The following is a 15506-nucleotide window of genomic DNA, read 5'->3' as shown; positions in this document are numbered from 1 at the left end:
CGGAGTGCTCTGCTCCTGTCCAATCAGAGGAGAGTGCGTGGAGGAACCCGGAAACCGTTGAACTTTCTGACCAATAGAGTCTCGCTGTAAGTGTGACGTGTCACCGGGAAGCCTGTGGAACGATCCCACTTTTACCGGCGTCCGTAGTGAAAGCGGCAGCGGCGGCTCATGAGCTTCACATAAGCGGACTGTCCCTCCTCCACCAGCGGCCTTTTAACACGTTTTTCTCCCCGCGCCGAATCATGTTGACTCTAAGCGGGTTGTCAGTGGCTCTCGCTCTCGCTCTGGTGCCGGGTGCCGCTGGAGCTCTGAAAGACGGAGAGTGTGAAGGTACGTCCGGCTGTTAGCTCCAATTAGCATCCAGTTAGCATCGCCAGAATGGCTGCCAGCAACTTTGTAAAGATGATGAAAATGACGGAAACTGCCGCAAAAAAAGGCTGGACCTTTTAATCGATTAATCGGTCAACCAAGCTCTATTCGTACAACCCTTTTCAAACACGGTGGTTCTCAAAGGGACTCCCTTAATTAACACACAATTGAGCGATATACTAACCTGCCCCTTTATTAGGTACACCTGTTCAACGCTCGTCCACTACTTTTTACATAGTTAGCATTAAATTAACGTACTACCCGCACGTTTGTTCATAATCTCTTTTAAAATAACACTAATAGTGTAGTAATAATACTAGGCTTTTATTATGGCTGCATAATTAGACGAAGATTAAACTCCAAAGAAATAAACAAAATGTTGCTCCTTTTGACGAGAAAATGTTTTGGGAGAAAATTGTTGTTACGGTAATAAGGTGTTAAAATGATCCGTCGTACCCATTATGAATAATGTTGCAGTACAAGCTCTGAAGGCAAAAGTGAGTGCAACCTGGTTCTTAGAAGGTGTGCCTAATAAAGTGGACATGTTACAATACCATTCTAAATCAACGACAAGAGAAAACGCCCCAAAGGAGCTGAGGAAAAACAATTTCACCAGTCTGAACATGCCGACACGTTAGAGTCAGAGTTCAAGAGAAAGAGAGAAATCATTTAAAATATGACTTAAATCCAACGTGACAATAGATGGATAAGAATGAGGGGAAACTGTTTGAATGAAAATACTATTTTCTGACTTGTTTTCCTTTCTGTTTCCCAGTGTGCATCACATTCCTCGGGAAGTTCTACCAGTCGCTCAGTGACAACGATGTGAAGTTCAACAGCGTGGACATCGAGAAGGCTCTCGTGAAGACCTGCAAGGACGCGAGAGGCAAAGAGAACCGCTTTGTGAGTAATCTTCAATTCTGAATTTGTTAGCGTGTGTCTGTAGTCGGAACTCTGAATTTTCCTGCTCTGAATCCAAGTTCGCCTCCGGAACTTGGATTTCCAGCTCGGAAACTCGGCACAACCTCAACTTGAAACCCCCTGACGCGGGATTCCACACACAAACGCTGTGACTTTTACCGTTTATATTATCTATTATTATTATTATTATTATTATTATTATAATTATTATTATAATATATTATCGCCTCTGTTCCGATCATTCAAACTAGTTATTCAGAATGTTCAGTTTCTCAGATGTGAATATCTTGTGGTTTCTTTGCTTCATATAACAAAGAAAAGTGTTTTGTCCACAAACAAAAATGATTCAAAGACAATTGACAAACGTTGAGGTTTGGTAAACACAATCAACACTTTCTATTTGTTTATGTTTTGTTCACTCCAGAGACCTGAGATCCCGTATATTATATTATATAATATAATATATATATATATATATATATATATATATATATATATTATATTAACATAATATAATATATATATTATATTTATATATCTTTCCTATCTTTTCATGCACCTTCTGTTAATTATAAATATTTTTTAAATACTATAAGTATTGTGTTTCTTCTTGTACCTCGTGTCCAGGCTGCTATGACAACTTCATCTCTCTGGGGAATTAATAATCTATCGTTCTATCTCTCTATCGATCACCATCTATCTGCTCGTTTGTTATCGATCTGTCAATCATTCCATCTGTCTATCGATCAGTCTGTTTATCAATCGTTAGATCTGTCTGTCTGTGTATTGTTGGTCCGTCTGTTGTTGGGTCTGTGTATTGTCGGTCCGTCTGTCGTTCGGTCTGTGTATTGTCTGTCTGTCGTTCAGTCTGTGTATTGTCGGTCTGTCTGTGTATTGTCTGTCTGTCTGTCTGTCGTTGGGTCTGTGTATTGTCGGTCCGTCTGTCGTTGGGTCTGTGTATTGTCGGTCCGTCTGTCGTTCGGTCTGTGTATTGTCTGTCTGTCGTTCAGTCTGTGTATTGTCGGTCTGTCTGTGTATTGTCTGTCTGTCTGTCTGTCGTTGGGTCTGTGTATTGTCTGTCTGTCGTTGGGTCTGTGTATTGTCTGTCTGTCGTTGGGTCTGTGTATTGTCTGTCTGTCGTTCGGTCTGTGTATTGTCGGTCTGTCTGTGTATTGTCTGTGTATTGTCGGTCTGTCTGTGTATTGTCTGTCTGTCGTTGGGTCTGTGTATTGTCGGTCTGTCTGTCGTTGGGTCTGTGTATTGTCTGTCTGTCGTTGGGTCTGTGTATTGTCTGTCTGTCGTTGGGTCTGTGTATTGTCTGTCTGTCGTTGGGTCTGTGTATTGTCTGTCTGTCTGTCGTTGGGTCTGTGTATTGTCTGTCTGTCGTTGGGTCTGTGTATTGTCTGTCTGTCGTTGGGTCTGTGTATTGTCTGTCTGTCTGTCGTTGGGTCTGTGTATTGTCTGTCTGTCGTTGGGTCTGTGTGTTGTCTGTCTGTCAGTGAAGTGTAAGAATGTGCAATATTATCAGAACGATGGAGGTAGAAATATTTGCCTCTTTGACTAAATGAACTAAACCCCAGAAGTTTGTGTTCACTGAACGTTTTTGTTTCTCCTGCAAAAAACTCAAAAATCCACATATTCATCAAAGTAAAATGCCGTGAATCTCTTAAAACCCTTCTTTCTTTTTCCTTCCTGTCCAGTGTTACTACATCGGGGCGACGTCTGACGCAGCCACTAAGATCATCAACGAGGTTTCTCGGCCGCTCGGCTCCCACATCCCCGTGGAGAGGATCTGTGAGAAACTCAAGAAGAAGGACGGGCAGATCTGTGAACTCAAATACGGTAAAAACAAAACAAAGTCAAACACTGCTCACGTAGTCTGTGTCTGTGTGTGTGTGTGTGTGTGTGTGTGTGTGTGTGTGTGTGTGTGTGACGACTTTGTGTCCTTTGTCCCGCGCAGACAAACAGCTGGACCTGAGCACGGTGGACCTGAAGAAGCTCAAAGTGAAGGACCTGAAGAAGATCTTGGAGGAGTGGGGCGAGTCCTGCAAAGGATGTGCCGAAAAGTCCGACTTCATCCGCAAAATCACGGAGCTCATGCCCAAATATGCGCCAGTGGCCGCCAAAGCACGGACAGACTTGTAACACAACAACAAAAAACACACAGACGCACAACTTTGGACTCAGTTTGGACCAGACTGCTGTCAGTGAGGACCACGAGCACCTGACCTTTGTCTGTTTATGTTTGTTTTTTAAAGGGTTACAGATTTAGACGTGTACATGTTGGGGGGGGGGGGGGGTAAACACAGAAGAACATCCAGTAGAGAAGAGAAGAGAACCTAGAACGACATGAACATTTATTTAATATTCATTGTACTCTGAAACCTTTTTGTAATAAAAATATAGGCCTAAATATGAATCTGGAAACCTCCATGTTCTTCTGTTAAAGGTACAGTGTGTAAAATGTAGGGTTTTTTCTTTTCTTTTTCGTTTGGCACAAATATTGAAGATAAAGGTGTTATACTTAATTTTTGTGTACTATCCCGTGATTGTATGATTTGTTCTCTTTCATTACCTCAGAAGTGCAGAACCCGTAGCCGATATCTCTTGTATTTCTGATCCAAACAAAATCATACGGTGCTTTTCCATTAGTAATAGGAATATAGGACTCGCCGAGTCGATACTAAAAATGTGACGTCAACAAACTGCCGGCCACTGACTGGTCAGAGAGCTCGACATCCGACACAAGAATCACACCGAACAATGTCCAACTGTAGATCACTTAATAAGACTGAAAAATCCCCGGAAACGCTCATGCGCTAATCTCCAAATGTTTATGTAGAATCACGACCCGACGTTCAGTGACTGTACTCCACTCATGCAGGAAGTACTCAACACATTTTATTCTTTAATCGACTGATTCTAACAATTCAGTCTATAGTTTGTCGCATATAAAACAAACAAGGCAGATTTGCGCAGCCGCTGCTATGATAGGTCCCTCGTGAAGGGGGCGGGGCGTTGGGGGCAAATTCTTCTAAAATAAATGATGTCAAAGTCGTAATTAAGTCGCAGCCTCTCAACCAAACTATAGGACAGTCATGTGATTGGCATTTATAGACTGATATCAGGAGGTGGATCAGCTCTACGGACCAGGTTTTGTACAAAGTTTCAACAACACTTGTGAAACGTGAGGTAAATGGTTTCTAAATGTTACACACTGTACCTTCTTCTTTTTCTTTGGTGTGTGTGTGTGTGAGCGGTCAGAGGGCGTCGGCTCGGATTAAAAGGATCTTATTTCGTCACTCGCATGTTTCTGAGATTGTTGAGTTGTTTCGTATCGTCACGGTAAAATCTTTTGACATTCTGTGGGAAAACCTGCCGAGAGTTGGATAAGCTTAGCTGCCAATTAGCTTAGCTTAGCATAAAGTTGGAGTGATTGATCTGGTTCTGGGTGAAGCAGAACAAAATCCACCTCGTGTTTTGCCATAGGATGGTTTTTTAATTTGTTCTAATCATCTTGTAAATGAAACACAAAGTATCGCCAAAAAAATGAGCGTAGCATTTTTAATGAACGTGCATTCCATGTGTAGGATTAACAAGGATCTACGGCTGTGAATAATGTAATCTAATCTTCAGAATTATGTTTAAATTTATCTTTGTGTTTGTTTATGTTAGAAACCAAATGCTGCCTCTGGAGAGTCTGCTAAACATAGTTGTCATTTGTTGACAACAAACTCCCTGATCTTTAAATACATGTATTTTTTTAAACATTATTTTGAGACCCACACTCACAAACGTTCACATATTTTTGATTGTTTCATTTTTCTTTTATTGCACGTTTTTTAAGTACTTTATTTATACATTTTTGTCAGAAATGTTAAATAATTTGCTTCTAATTCTAGAAAAATGAGATGATCCAACACAAAAGGGAGTCCACAGTCACGATGGACCATCATTTAAATGTAATAAATCGTAGATTTCAAAACACAAAGTGACGACAAACTGACATTTAAATGACGTTATACATGACACGGGAACAGCAGAGTTAGAAGAATGGTTATTAGATATTTATTCAGGTTTTTCTTTTTTTCTTTTAAGATGCTTTTCAGGATGTTTTCGTTTTATTATTTTTGTCTGATTACGTTGCAGACGGTTTCTGTGCTGTAGCTTTAAGTGAAAGGAACGTGGGGGGGGGGGGGACATTTCAAAATAAACACATGAAAATCCACCAGACAGTGACTTTTTTGTTTTTTTTTGATCCCACCACCCGAACTTTCCCTCAGCCACACACGCATCAATATTCTATTGTTACACATAAAAATAATAATAACGTATACGTCATAAAAAAGTAACTGGTGATTGATATGATTGATGAGCTGAGTCGAGGCGTCATAAGTGGAATTTGTGTCAACACATATTCAGACGCAAATATCCTTCATTGTTTTATTGTTTGCAAATACACTGGTTCTTTGCCGTCCCTCACAAGTATCGTTTGCGTCGTGAAAATATTGACACAAATCTAATCCCGTGCATAACTGTCATTTCTTCTTTTTTAACATATTTAAGAAATCTAGACACCTTCAGATATATTTAGATTTAAATACTTTTATTTTGTAGTTGAAAATCAATTTTAAAAACCAAAAGCCATGAAACAATCAACTTCTGCTTGGGGCCCCATATAGGCTGGGTCCGGCCCTGCACACATACATAAAGACATAAATCCGAACTAAAACCCAGACGCTCTGTGGGTCGTGACCCAGTCTTTGGGAACCACTGGTTAAGATAACTCTGGTCCACACAAAACTGAATGAAAATTAAAATTGATAAAAATAAAATATTTTTTTTTAACTGAAATACAAATAAAAACTAGAGTTTATTTTAAAAAAGGGGGAAAAAAAGACAACTAACTGAAAGTAAAATTGTAGAACTTAAATTCAAGTCAATGAATTTCACCAGAGAGAGCAGGTTAGTTTCAACGTAGTTTTATTTATTTTTACACAAAAGGCAGATTCAAGATGCTGAACAGAGACATTAAAAACAAAACATCAACACAAAAGAGAAAATAGTCACAAACAAAACAGCATGACAAGGTTAAACAAGGTCAAAAGATTATAAAGAAGTCGAAATATTAAAGTCAACATTTAAGATAGGATTAGGTTCATTGATCCAGTTCTCATGATGTCAATAAGAGCTTCGAACTGTAGAGGGCAGCATTACGCCGGATGTTGTTGAATGAAGGAAAAAAAACGCCCAATCGCCTCCACCGTTTGCTTTGTTCACTTCCTGTTGCTCAATAAAGTTTTTGTTTTCCATCACCTGGGTAAACGCAACATGGGGGCAGTTACAGACGGTGAGTTACTGTTTAATTTAACTCTCAAAAAGGCCACCAGTATAAACATGTACTATTTTATATAGTACACAAATGTTCAATGTGCGGAAATAAAGTCATCGTTCACTCGTAGGTGTAAGTTTGCTCTGTAATAACACAACAATAGCCACGTTAGCTCGCTAGCTAACCGTTAGCTCTGCGTCTCTTTTTGAACTTCTAGTATATAGAGTAATACTTATAGAGTATTTTTCACACTTTCCCCGAGTTTAAATACAACGAGACACGGATTCGTGGAAGCAGAGGCTCATATGTTCTCAAATGTGATTGTGTTATATAGAGCAGACACAATTACTCGGATCAATCAATTAACCAATGAATTGATTATCAATTCATTGGTTACAGTGTTTTAAACGTTCAGCCTCTTAAATGTGAGTATGTTCTGATTTCTAAATAAATAACTTAAAGTGACTCATTTTGTGGATAAAAAAAAAAAGATTTGGGAACGCCGTCATTTCCACATTTGAAAAACATTGTTTTCCGTGGTTTTCTGACATTTTGTGAGAGAAAACATTAAAGCTTGAAATGAAACTTTACAGCAAATTTTAATGACACAATAAAGTCATACAAGTAAGTTCATTACGAGAGGCATCAAGAATAAAGACATACCTGAATTCAGGTGGAGGTAGTGGAGGTACTACACCACTGAGGAGGCACTTGAAATGATCATGGAGCCAGATCCCAAACCCACGGAGCACGACCCTGTAACGTCGGAGGAGGACACCGACACAGCCGATGAAGATGAAGACTACCTTCCATGGGCTGACTCCTCCTCCACCAGCTCATCCGACTTATCTGATAGCGGGGAAGGGGAGACACTACCGGACCTGTCATGGAGGTCTAAAAACGGAGAGATCCACTGGGCACCCACAAATTCCACGACACTCCAGTTTAAATCTCCACGTCCAGGATTGACCCCAGGACCCTCCCGCTATGCCGTGGCCAGAGTTGGTGAGCTGATTGACAGTTTTGATTCATTTTTCACTGCGAAGATCACAAACCTTGTCACTGAATATACCAACCTGCATGGGAGAAGGACGGTCCCCGAGTGGAAGGACCTCGATGTCACCACTGTGCGGTCATACTTTGGACTCCTTCTTTTAGCCGGTGTCTATCGGTCCCACGGGGAACCAACCTGCAGCCTGTGGGATGACCAGACGGGCCGGCATATCTTTCGGGCGACCATGTCTCTCAAAACTTTTGTGTTGATTGGTAGAATCCTGCGCTTTGACGACCCGCTGTCCAGACCACACCGCCGGGAAGCAGATAAACTGGCTGCGGTCCGGGAAATCTGGGACCTATGGACGGCCCGGCTCCCTCGAATGTTCAATCCAGCTGTAGACATTCGACTGGACGAGCAACTCGTGCCATACCGGGGACGTTGTGAATTCCGGCAACGCGTTCCAAGGAAGCCAACCAAGTATGGCTTAAAAATGTGGGTCACCTGTGACGCACAAACGTCATACGCATGGAGGGTTTGTGTTTACACCGGCCAATCAGCTGATGCGCCGGCAGAACAAAACCCAGGACGGAGGGTCATGTTGGACATGATGAAGGGGCTGAGAGGGGTGACTGTGGTGTGTGGTCATTCTTTTTCCTCCTGCAGGCTGGCAGAGGAGCTACTCCGAAAAAAGATCACCATGGTTGGCACAATGCGCAACAACCGACCAGAGCTTCCCCCTGAGCTGCTGAGGGTACAGGACAGAGAGGTCTTCTCCTCCATTTTCGCATTCACTCCAACTCACACCCTGGTTTCCTACATCCCAAAGGGGGGCAAAAACATTGTCCTGCTCAGCACCAAACACCAGGCGCCGGAGATCAGCAGCGAAGCCAGAAGGAAGCCCCAGATCCTACTTGATTATAACCGCTGCAAAGGACGAGTGGATAACATGGATGAGGTATGTTTACGCCTCCATAAACATATACGTACACATGGTTTTTCACTTGTCTGACTATTCAGCATTTCTTATTATGTAAAAACATGTTTCATCATCTTTGTCTCTTTTTGTTTTCAAGATGATCTCTGCCTTCAGCTGCAGGAGGGGGACCAAACGGTGGCCCATGGCCCTCTTTTTTAACATGCTGGACATCAGTGCCCTCAATGCCTACATTGTGTGGACGGCCATTGATCCAGCATGGCATCAGGGAAAGTCCCACAGCAGGAGGCTGTTCCTGGAGGAGCTGGGAAAGAAACTGGTCTCCCCACAGATGGCCCGCAGACAACGCCACACACCGACAGCAGGGGACGCCAGCCTCGTCTCAGGAGCTCAGGCTGACCTGGATAACCCCACCACAGACTCAGCCAACCCCACGAGCACCACCACACCCACCGCCCGTGTGAGGAGGCAGTGTGCGCTCTGCCGTCCACGGAGAATTGTGCACTGCACCTGCAAAAAATGTGGGAAATACGTTTGCAAGGATCATTACACTGCACTCTGCAGCTCCTGCCCCCCCTGAACTGTTCTGGAAGCCACTGTTCGCTGATGTTGTTACTGTTATACTGGTTATGTTCATTTACAGATCGTGTTCTTGCTCTGTTTTAGGGTTTATGTTGTTATAATAGTTGGAAATGTTAGAAAGAAAAGGTGAAATTCTTTGTTACAGCACAAAGAATAATAAATATATTTGGTATCTATCTATTAGGACTTAAAAACAAAAATCAAGAAAAGGTAGAAAATGTCCTTAATGTGAGTATTTGACATTGAGCAAAAAATAATAACGAGAATAAATAAACATTGCTGCTAATCTAGACTGCAATAATCAAACCACAAATAATCCAGTTTGGTATATTGAACATTTTAGATCATAAAGTGGAGTTGCATCATGATGAATACATTCATGAATATCTGATACTGGTTTAACAATGTGATGCACCCACGTACATTTTTGTGTTTTTTTCATGCATATTGTTGATGATTTATTCAAGGTTGTGTGTTTTTGAGTTTTGAGTGTCTGCTCTATAGACCCGTTAATGTCCCTACGCACAAAAATGTGCTCATTGAACCCCCATTCAAATCACTAGTTTTGATCCTGCTCAAATTAAAAGTATAAAACTCGCATCTTCTTGTTTTTTTGATGTGGCAAATGGAGAAAATGCCTGCGTTTCCTGATGGAGGGCACTTGCACTTTGCACTTTGATGTGCTGGGAAAGGTCTTGTCCTGAATGTTTGTGTCGCAGATTACTACAATGATCTGATTAGGTCAAGCCTGGATTTCTCTGTAACCCTTGATTTCCTCATTTTGCCTTTTGTAAAAACAATGTCTCGTCTTTCGTTCCCGTCCTAGATGAAGTCATCCGCAAACGTCTTCTCATCGACGGGGACGGAGCTGGTGATGACCGCCGCATCAACGTGCTGCTCAAGAGTTTCACTAAATGGTGCAGCTCGCCCGGTCCACCGGAGGAAGGGTGAGTGAGGAGGAGGAGGAGGAGGAGGAGGAGGAGGAGGAGGAGTCAGCTGCTGTGACGAGCTGCTTCTTGATTTTAACTCACAAACCTTCTTCTTCTTCTGTTGAAAGCTTCACACAGAGGATGTTGGGGACACTGGCCCAGTGTGAGTTCTCCATGGGAAAGACGATGATGGTTTACAATATGAATTTACGGGAAATGGAGAATTATGAGGACATCTACCGGAACATAGGTGAGTTACAAAAATAACAGGGTTTTACGTTTCTTTAAAATGTCCCTAAACAGACCTGAGTCATTAAAAGTGCTTGAATGTTGTACAAGAGAGAAGTGAAGTTGATATTTAGGTAAATGTCTCCCTTGTTTGTTACAACGCCACCTACTGTTTCATGCCCTGCGTTGCTTGATGTACGTAGACTAGGCCTACACAGGACAAACTCATAATCACTAGTGGTGTTGTGGACACTGTCCACTGTCTCTCTCCGCCCGTTGCCGTGAGATTCCGTGCAGAACAATGAGCGAGTAAAGTTAAAACGAGAGAGAGCAACATATAATGTGTGAAAAGGAGAATATCAGCCTTTTCTCTTCAGGGACGTGTCCAGAGATCAGAGTATTAACTGGTGTGATCACTGACCTCGTACTTTCTACATCTAAACTCAATAATGCATGTATTTACAAAAGTCTTTTAATACCCAGTTGTTGATGTTGATGTTACTGTATGTTTTGCTCTTTGCACTTTGGGCACCTTGGTTGACTGACTGAGTGCTTTATCAGGTCAAGTTTATAAACAGCTTACTTTCTCATACCAAATTCCAGAGAAATTCACAGGAGCTGCTGGTCTACTGCTGCCCTGACACAAAATACCACACATGAACCTGTAAAAGTTGGCAGCAGTGGATCAACAACTCCTGTGCGCTGTCATGTAAAATGACTCATTTTCTCTATGGACTTTGGTGTGGGTGAGCATGCAGTTTACAAAGTTAAGTTTCCAGTCAGAAAGGAGTGAGATAAAAACAGTGACTGTGAGATATTGTTATATTAGTATTTTCACATTTTATAACACACGTTTACATCCAAGTTGTTGATTTCTCAACATAAACACACTTCATATACGTCTATGCATACGAGTCTGTCTGCTTGTCGTAGCCATTTTGAACACAATGACCTCGTAACCTGCTTCTGTTTGCTCCGCAGAACAAAATATCACGTCTGCACATGAGAAGATCACAGATTGCAAAAAGGAAATCCAGAGGGCAAAGAGGATACGGAAGAATCGCCAAGGTGAAAATGTTTCCTCGGCTCTACACTGTCCAAACCCGAGTGTTTGTTTCTCATATACAGTTTACTGACACGTTTGTTTGTGTGCTGGTAAAAAACACTTAAATGTCACTTACTTCAGTCGATGAAACAAATATAGACCTGTGTGTGTCTGTTGCTGAGACTCAAACAAACTACACTAAGCCCCTTTTCCACCTATGGTCCCAGCTCAGCTCACCTCACTCACTCAGTACTGAACAGAAATACAGCAGCAGTGTTTGTGATGCAGTGCAGTCGCTAAATACACCAGAATCCTCTGTTAAATATGGACATTTTAGACATTTCCCTGGTAATTGTTGGAGATGAACCCACGTTTTTAGGATTGTTAAGTCTTTTTAACTGATCTACAGTTGGCCATTGTTCGTCTTGATTCTTGTGTCGGACGTCTCTTCCTGTGACGGCACTCTGACCAATCAGTGGCCGGCAGTCTGGCGACGTCACGCATAGTGTCGCCTCAGCATGCTTGGAACCAAAATAACCATGCCGTGCTGAGGTGAGTCCCCATTAGTACTTTAAAGGGGTCAGGGTCACACGGTGATGCACTGGCTAGCATTGTTGCCTCACAGCGGGATGGTCACTGCTTTCAGATCCAGTTCGAGCTTTCTGTGTGGAGTTCACGTGGGTTTCCTACCACAGTCCCACACGCAGATTCAGTCAGAGTTGTGGTTTGTGGTCATTATTCTTTGATCTGATTGTGTTTGACATGTGGCCCTCAGGGCCCTCAGTGGCCCTCAGTCCTCCTCTCGGACTGGTGACCTGTCCAGCCTGTATCCTGCCCTTTGCCCTCTGTCAGCTGGCGAGTTTGTGGCCTTACGTGTTTTAAAAAGTGAAGTAAACATATTAAAATTCTTTTCTTCCATCTTCCTCTTCAGAGTACGACGCTTTAGCAAAGATTATCCAGCAACACCCAGACCGACATGAAACGCTCAAGTAAGTCACCCCGCGTCCTTTTCATTTCATTTATTCAAATGTGTATTGTGTGGGTTATTCTGTGACACTGTTGTTTCCTTCATTTTTGCCGTGAACAGACAGTTGGAGGCGCTCGACAAAGAGCTGCAGCAACTGTCCAACATCAAGGACCGTGTGGACGCCAAGGTAAAAAAATACAACTTCCCTTTTAAACATCTGTGCACACCAACACAGATGCAGTCAAATGGTGAATTTCACTTATTAAAAAGAACATGGAAAATGCACAAGGGTCCACTCAGTAACAGGATATTTTATATGGTCACCACTTTGTTCCACCATGAGATTCCATTTTCTGTCTGGAAATGTTTGTTTGTAAACCGCTTATTCTCCTGCAACGCCGTCCGTAGAGGAAATCTGCATTTTTAACTGGTGTGGACACAGGGAAGCTACTGGACTACTGCTGTTCTTGTCAAGTCTGTGTCACTCAGGTTAATCTGAAGGAAGAATTTCACTAAACACTAAAGTCAAAAAATCCCGGATTTTCTCTATGGGCTTTGATTGCAGTGAGAGGGTGATTAAGTTCCCAGTCAAAAAGAAGTGGTTTAACAGCAAGATAAAGACATGAACATGTTGTAATGTTTGACTGAAATGGTTTTAATCTCCCGTTTGTCAGTTGGAGTTGAGGAAGAAGCAGTTCCACGTGCTGCTCAGCACCATTCAGGAACTACAGCAGACCCTTGATAGTGAGTAAACAAGGACATGTTGACATCGTTTGTGCTTATGTTCCTTATTCTTATCCTCGTCGGTTAAGATCGCCACGCCTCGCTAATCGTTTTTAATCTTCCGCAGATGACGAAAAAGCGGACGATGACAACAATCAGGAGAGTCCCGCAGAGAACGGCGACTGAGCAATAAAAGAAGCCAACGTCTCTTTTAAAACATTTTCAATTTACTTCACATAGTTTTTACATGTTGTTAAATAAAGCTGGATTTTTCTTAAAATTCATTGACACAGTGAGTAACTCAAATTATTTATCAAAAGCAAAAACAGCTGCAGAGTCAATGTTGTTTTCATTCTTGGGAGCAGATTCAGTGAATTTGTTGTCAGATAATTCCACCAGGGGGAGCTAAAGCAGTCACTTGTTTTACCTGTAGATAGATTTGTGTTGTAGTTTGAAGACAGAGGCGTCCTCTGACATATTTTAATTGTGGATTTTATTCACAACCATGGATTGTAGTTTTAGAAATAAAATATGTGAATAATCAATAACCAAACATTCAATCACAGAAAAGTAAACAGATCTAAACTAAAACAGAAGAATAAAAAAAAATGCGTCACATGCGTAATAACAACTGTATGTATTGACTGTCGAGGGAAATTCAAATGTAAACAAGGAGTAACAGCATAATGTAATTAGACAAAAACAAAAAATGAATGGGAATCAAAATAAAAATATAAACATTTACAATAATATATGTACATATATGTATATATATTATTTTACACTGTATGTTTTATATATAAATATATATATATAGATCTTACACTGTATGTTTTATATATAAATATATATATAAAACATACAGTGTAAAATAAGGACCGTATGAAGGTGACAATTATTATTTTATTTTGGTGAGACGTGTGCATGCGTGCGTGCTCGTACACCCTGACCCGGCCGTGACGCAGTGACGTCGCCGTCCCAGAATGCAGTCTGGTAAACAGACATGGAAGCACCAGGTGAAGACCTCCACAGAGGCTGAGCTCCGCTTCACTCGCGCTCTCCCGCCGCCTCCAGTCTCCTTCTCCCGGTGCATCCAGCCGAGTCGCGCCCGACCGCGGTCGCAGTCACTGCTGCAGCCTCCAGAGCCGCGGTAAGAGCCGAGTTACCGCCGCTCTCTGACCGCCGCCGCTGCTGCTCATGACTTCTGCTCTGTCTGCTGTCAGTCTCCCCCCCTCCTCCCCCCCCGCCGCCGCGCTCTCCCCCCTTTCCCTCCTCCTCCCCGCTAACGCTAGTCATGGCTGGAAGGCTACTGCTAACAGGCTAACAGGCTAACATTAGCCGCCACTGCTCTCTCTGCTGTAACGGTTGTAGCAGTCACTCTTCCCCCTCTGCGGACATGACACGGCCCGTGAAAGATACTCGCCTTTCCCCCTTCTTTCACACTCTCTTCACTATATATAGACATTTCTTTTTACAGTTTTGATGAAATAAAGCTTAACCTCCACATTAGTAGTGTGTGTGTGTGTGTGGTCAGTGTTGAGTAGAGGAGGAAGAGGAGGAGGAGGAGGAAGAGGGGAGGCAACGTTACCTCATAGTGTAACCGCTGTTAGCTGCTGCTAACCTAACTGGGGTTGTCCTGTGAAGTTTTCACGTCAGTGACTATGAAAACAGTCACTGACATATCCTCAAAAATCCAAATCACTGCTGACTTGAGGCTAAACTATGAGTAATAACATAATTAATAATAAAGTAGGGGTGAAATATATATATGTGCCATGATATATGAGATATTATTAGATATTATTAGATAGTATTAGAGTACTCGGCCGATAACCAATATGATACCGCTATAAGTCAGTGGCGTTTGCTAGTCTTTGAAACAGGGGAAGCTCGTTTCAGGCCCAATTATTTACACCTACGTTCTTACATAAATTCTGCAAACAAACAACTAGAAGAAGGAGACATGATCATTATGTTTCTGTGTGGAGTATATGTACAAATAAATATTGCCGAGAAAATAACACTCAACGACCAGCTACCGAAAAGGCTCCACTGTCAATCAAAAACTTGGCCCTTCTTTCAGACAGTTCCTCCAATCATCATGTAGAAGCTTAGTATCCGCCCACTGATCCATTGGCTCCCAGACCATTACCTGCTCCTGCTCCTGCTCCTGCTCCTGCGGTGGGTGACCCCCCCAGACAAGACACGTGTTCTGTCACCCGACCCAGTAACCTGGGGTGCGAAGTTTGCGGACACCGAGTGGCACTTGATTTATCCACCGCTGTCACCTCCTTTCGTCATGTGTGTACTACGCTGCTTCTCGGTAACACAAGTGAAGACACACATGAACACAAGTGAAGACACACATGAACACAGCACCTCGATCCATGCTTGAAAACCAGAAATCAGGAGCTAGATACAATCTGGATATGCTTTAAAATAGGATTTGTTCTGCAGTCTAAACAAGGCCGAAGTGGTC

At 42.3% G+C, this 15506-nt stretch overlaps 3 protein-coding genes across 10 annotated transcripts in view; all 3 read left to right on the top strand.

The window, feature by feature from the left end:
- The first annotated feature begins 126 nt into the window (after positions 1-126).
- On the top strand, positions 127-3818 carry manf (mesencephalic astrocyte-derived neurotrophic factor). Its single transcript, XM_058632769.1, has 4 exons — positions 127-330; positions 1145-1272; positions 2991-3132; positions 3251-3818. The coding sequence occupies exons 1-4, from the start codon at positions 243-245 to the stop codon at positions 3433-3435; spliced, it is 543 nt and encodes a 180-aa protein (XP_058488752.1). The 5' UTR covers positions 127-242; the 3' UTR covers positions 3436-3818.
- A 2691-nt stretch (positions 3819-6509) lies between these two features.
- Positions 6510-13311, top strand: thoc7 (THO complex 7). 5 transcript variants are annotated; one of them, XM_058632669.1, is made up of 8 exons: positions 6538-6640; positions 9962-10079; positions 10193-10314; positions 11274-11360; positions 12269-12326; positions 12425-12491; positions 12979-13048; positions 13155-13311. In XM_058632669.1, exons 1-8 carry the CDS (start codon positions 6622-6624, stop codon positions 13211-13213), a joined length of 600 nt encoding a protein of 199 aa, XP_058488652.1. In that variant the 5' UTR covers positions 6538-6621; the 3' UTR covers positions 13214-13311. The 5 variants fall into 5 exon arrangements, with proteins under 5 accessions (XP_058488648.1, XP_058488647.1, XP_058488652.1 ...); XM_058632668.1 differs by having other exon boundaries at positions 9962-10082; XM_058632665.1 differs by lacking the exons at positions 9962-10079; positions 10193-10314; positions 11274-11360; ... (2 more) ...; positions 12979-13048; positions 13155-13311 and adding exons at positions 7296-7627; positions 7781-8574; positions 8693-9731 and having other exon boundaries at positions 6510-6640.
- Positions 13312-14032: 721 nt separating this feature from the next.
- LOC131460384 (ataxin-7) overlaps positions 14033-15506 on the top strand; it is a 55474-nt gene continuing 54000 nt past the window's right edge. For all 4 annotated transcript variants that reach the window (XM_058630820.1, XM_058630819.1, XM_058630821.1 and 1 more), the window contains exon 1: positions 14033-14177. The gene's annotated coding sequence lies outside the window, so the exon portion shown is untranslated. The remainder of the gene's footprint in view (positions 14178-15506) is intronic.

This window comes from Solea solea, chromosome 6, assembly GCF_958295425.1.
Source record: "Solea solea chromosome 6, fSolSol10.1, whole genome shotgun sequence".
NCBI classification, from domain to species: Eukaryota; Metazoa; Chordata; class Actinopteri; order Pleuronectiformes; family Soleidae; genus Solea; species Solea solea.
Note: the sequence above shows the minus strand (reverse complement) of the source record. Positions and strands in the feature narration are given on the sequence as shown.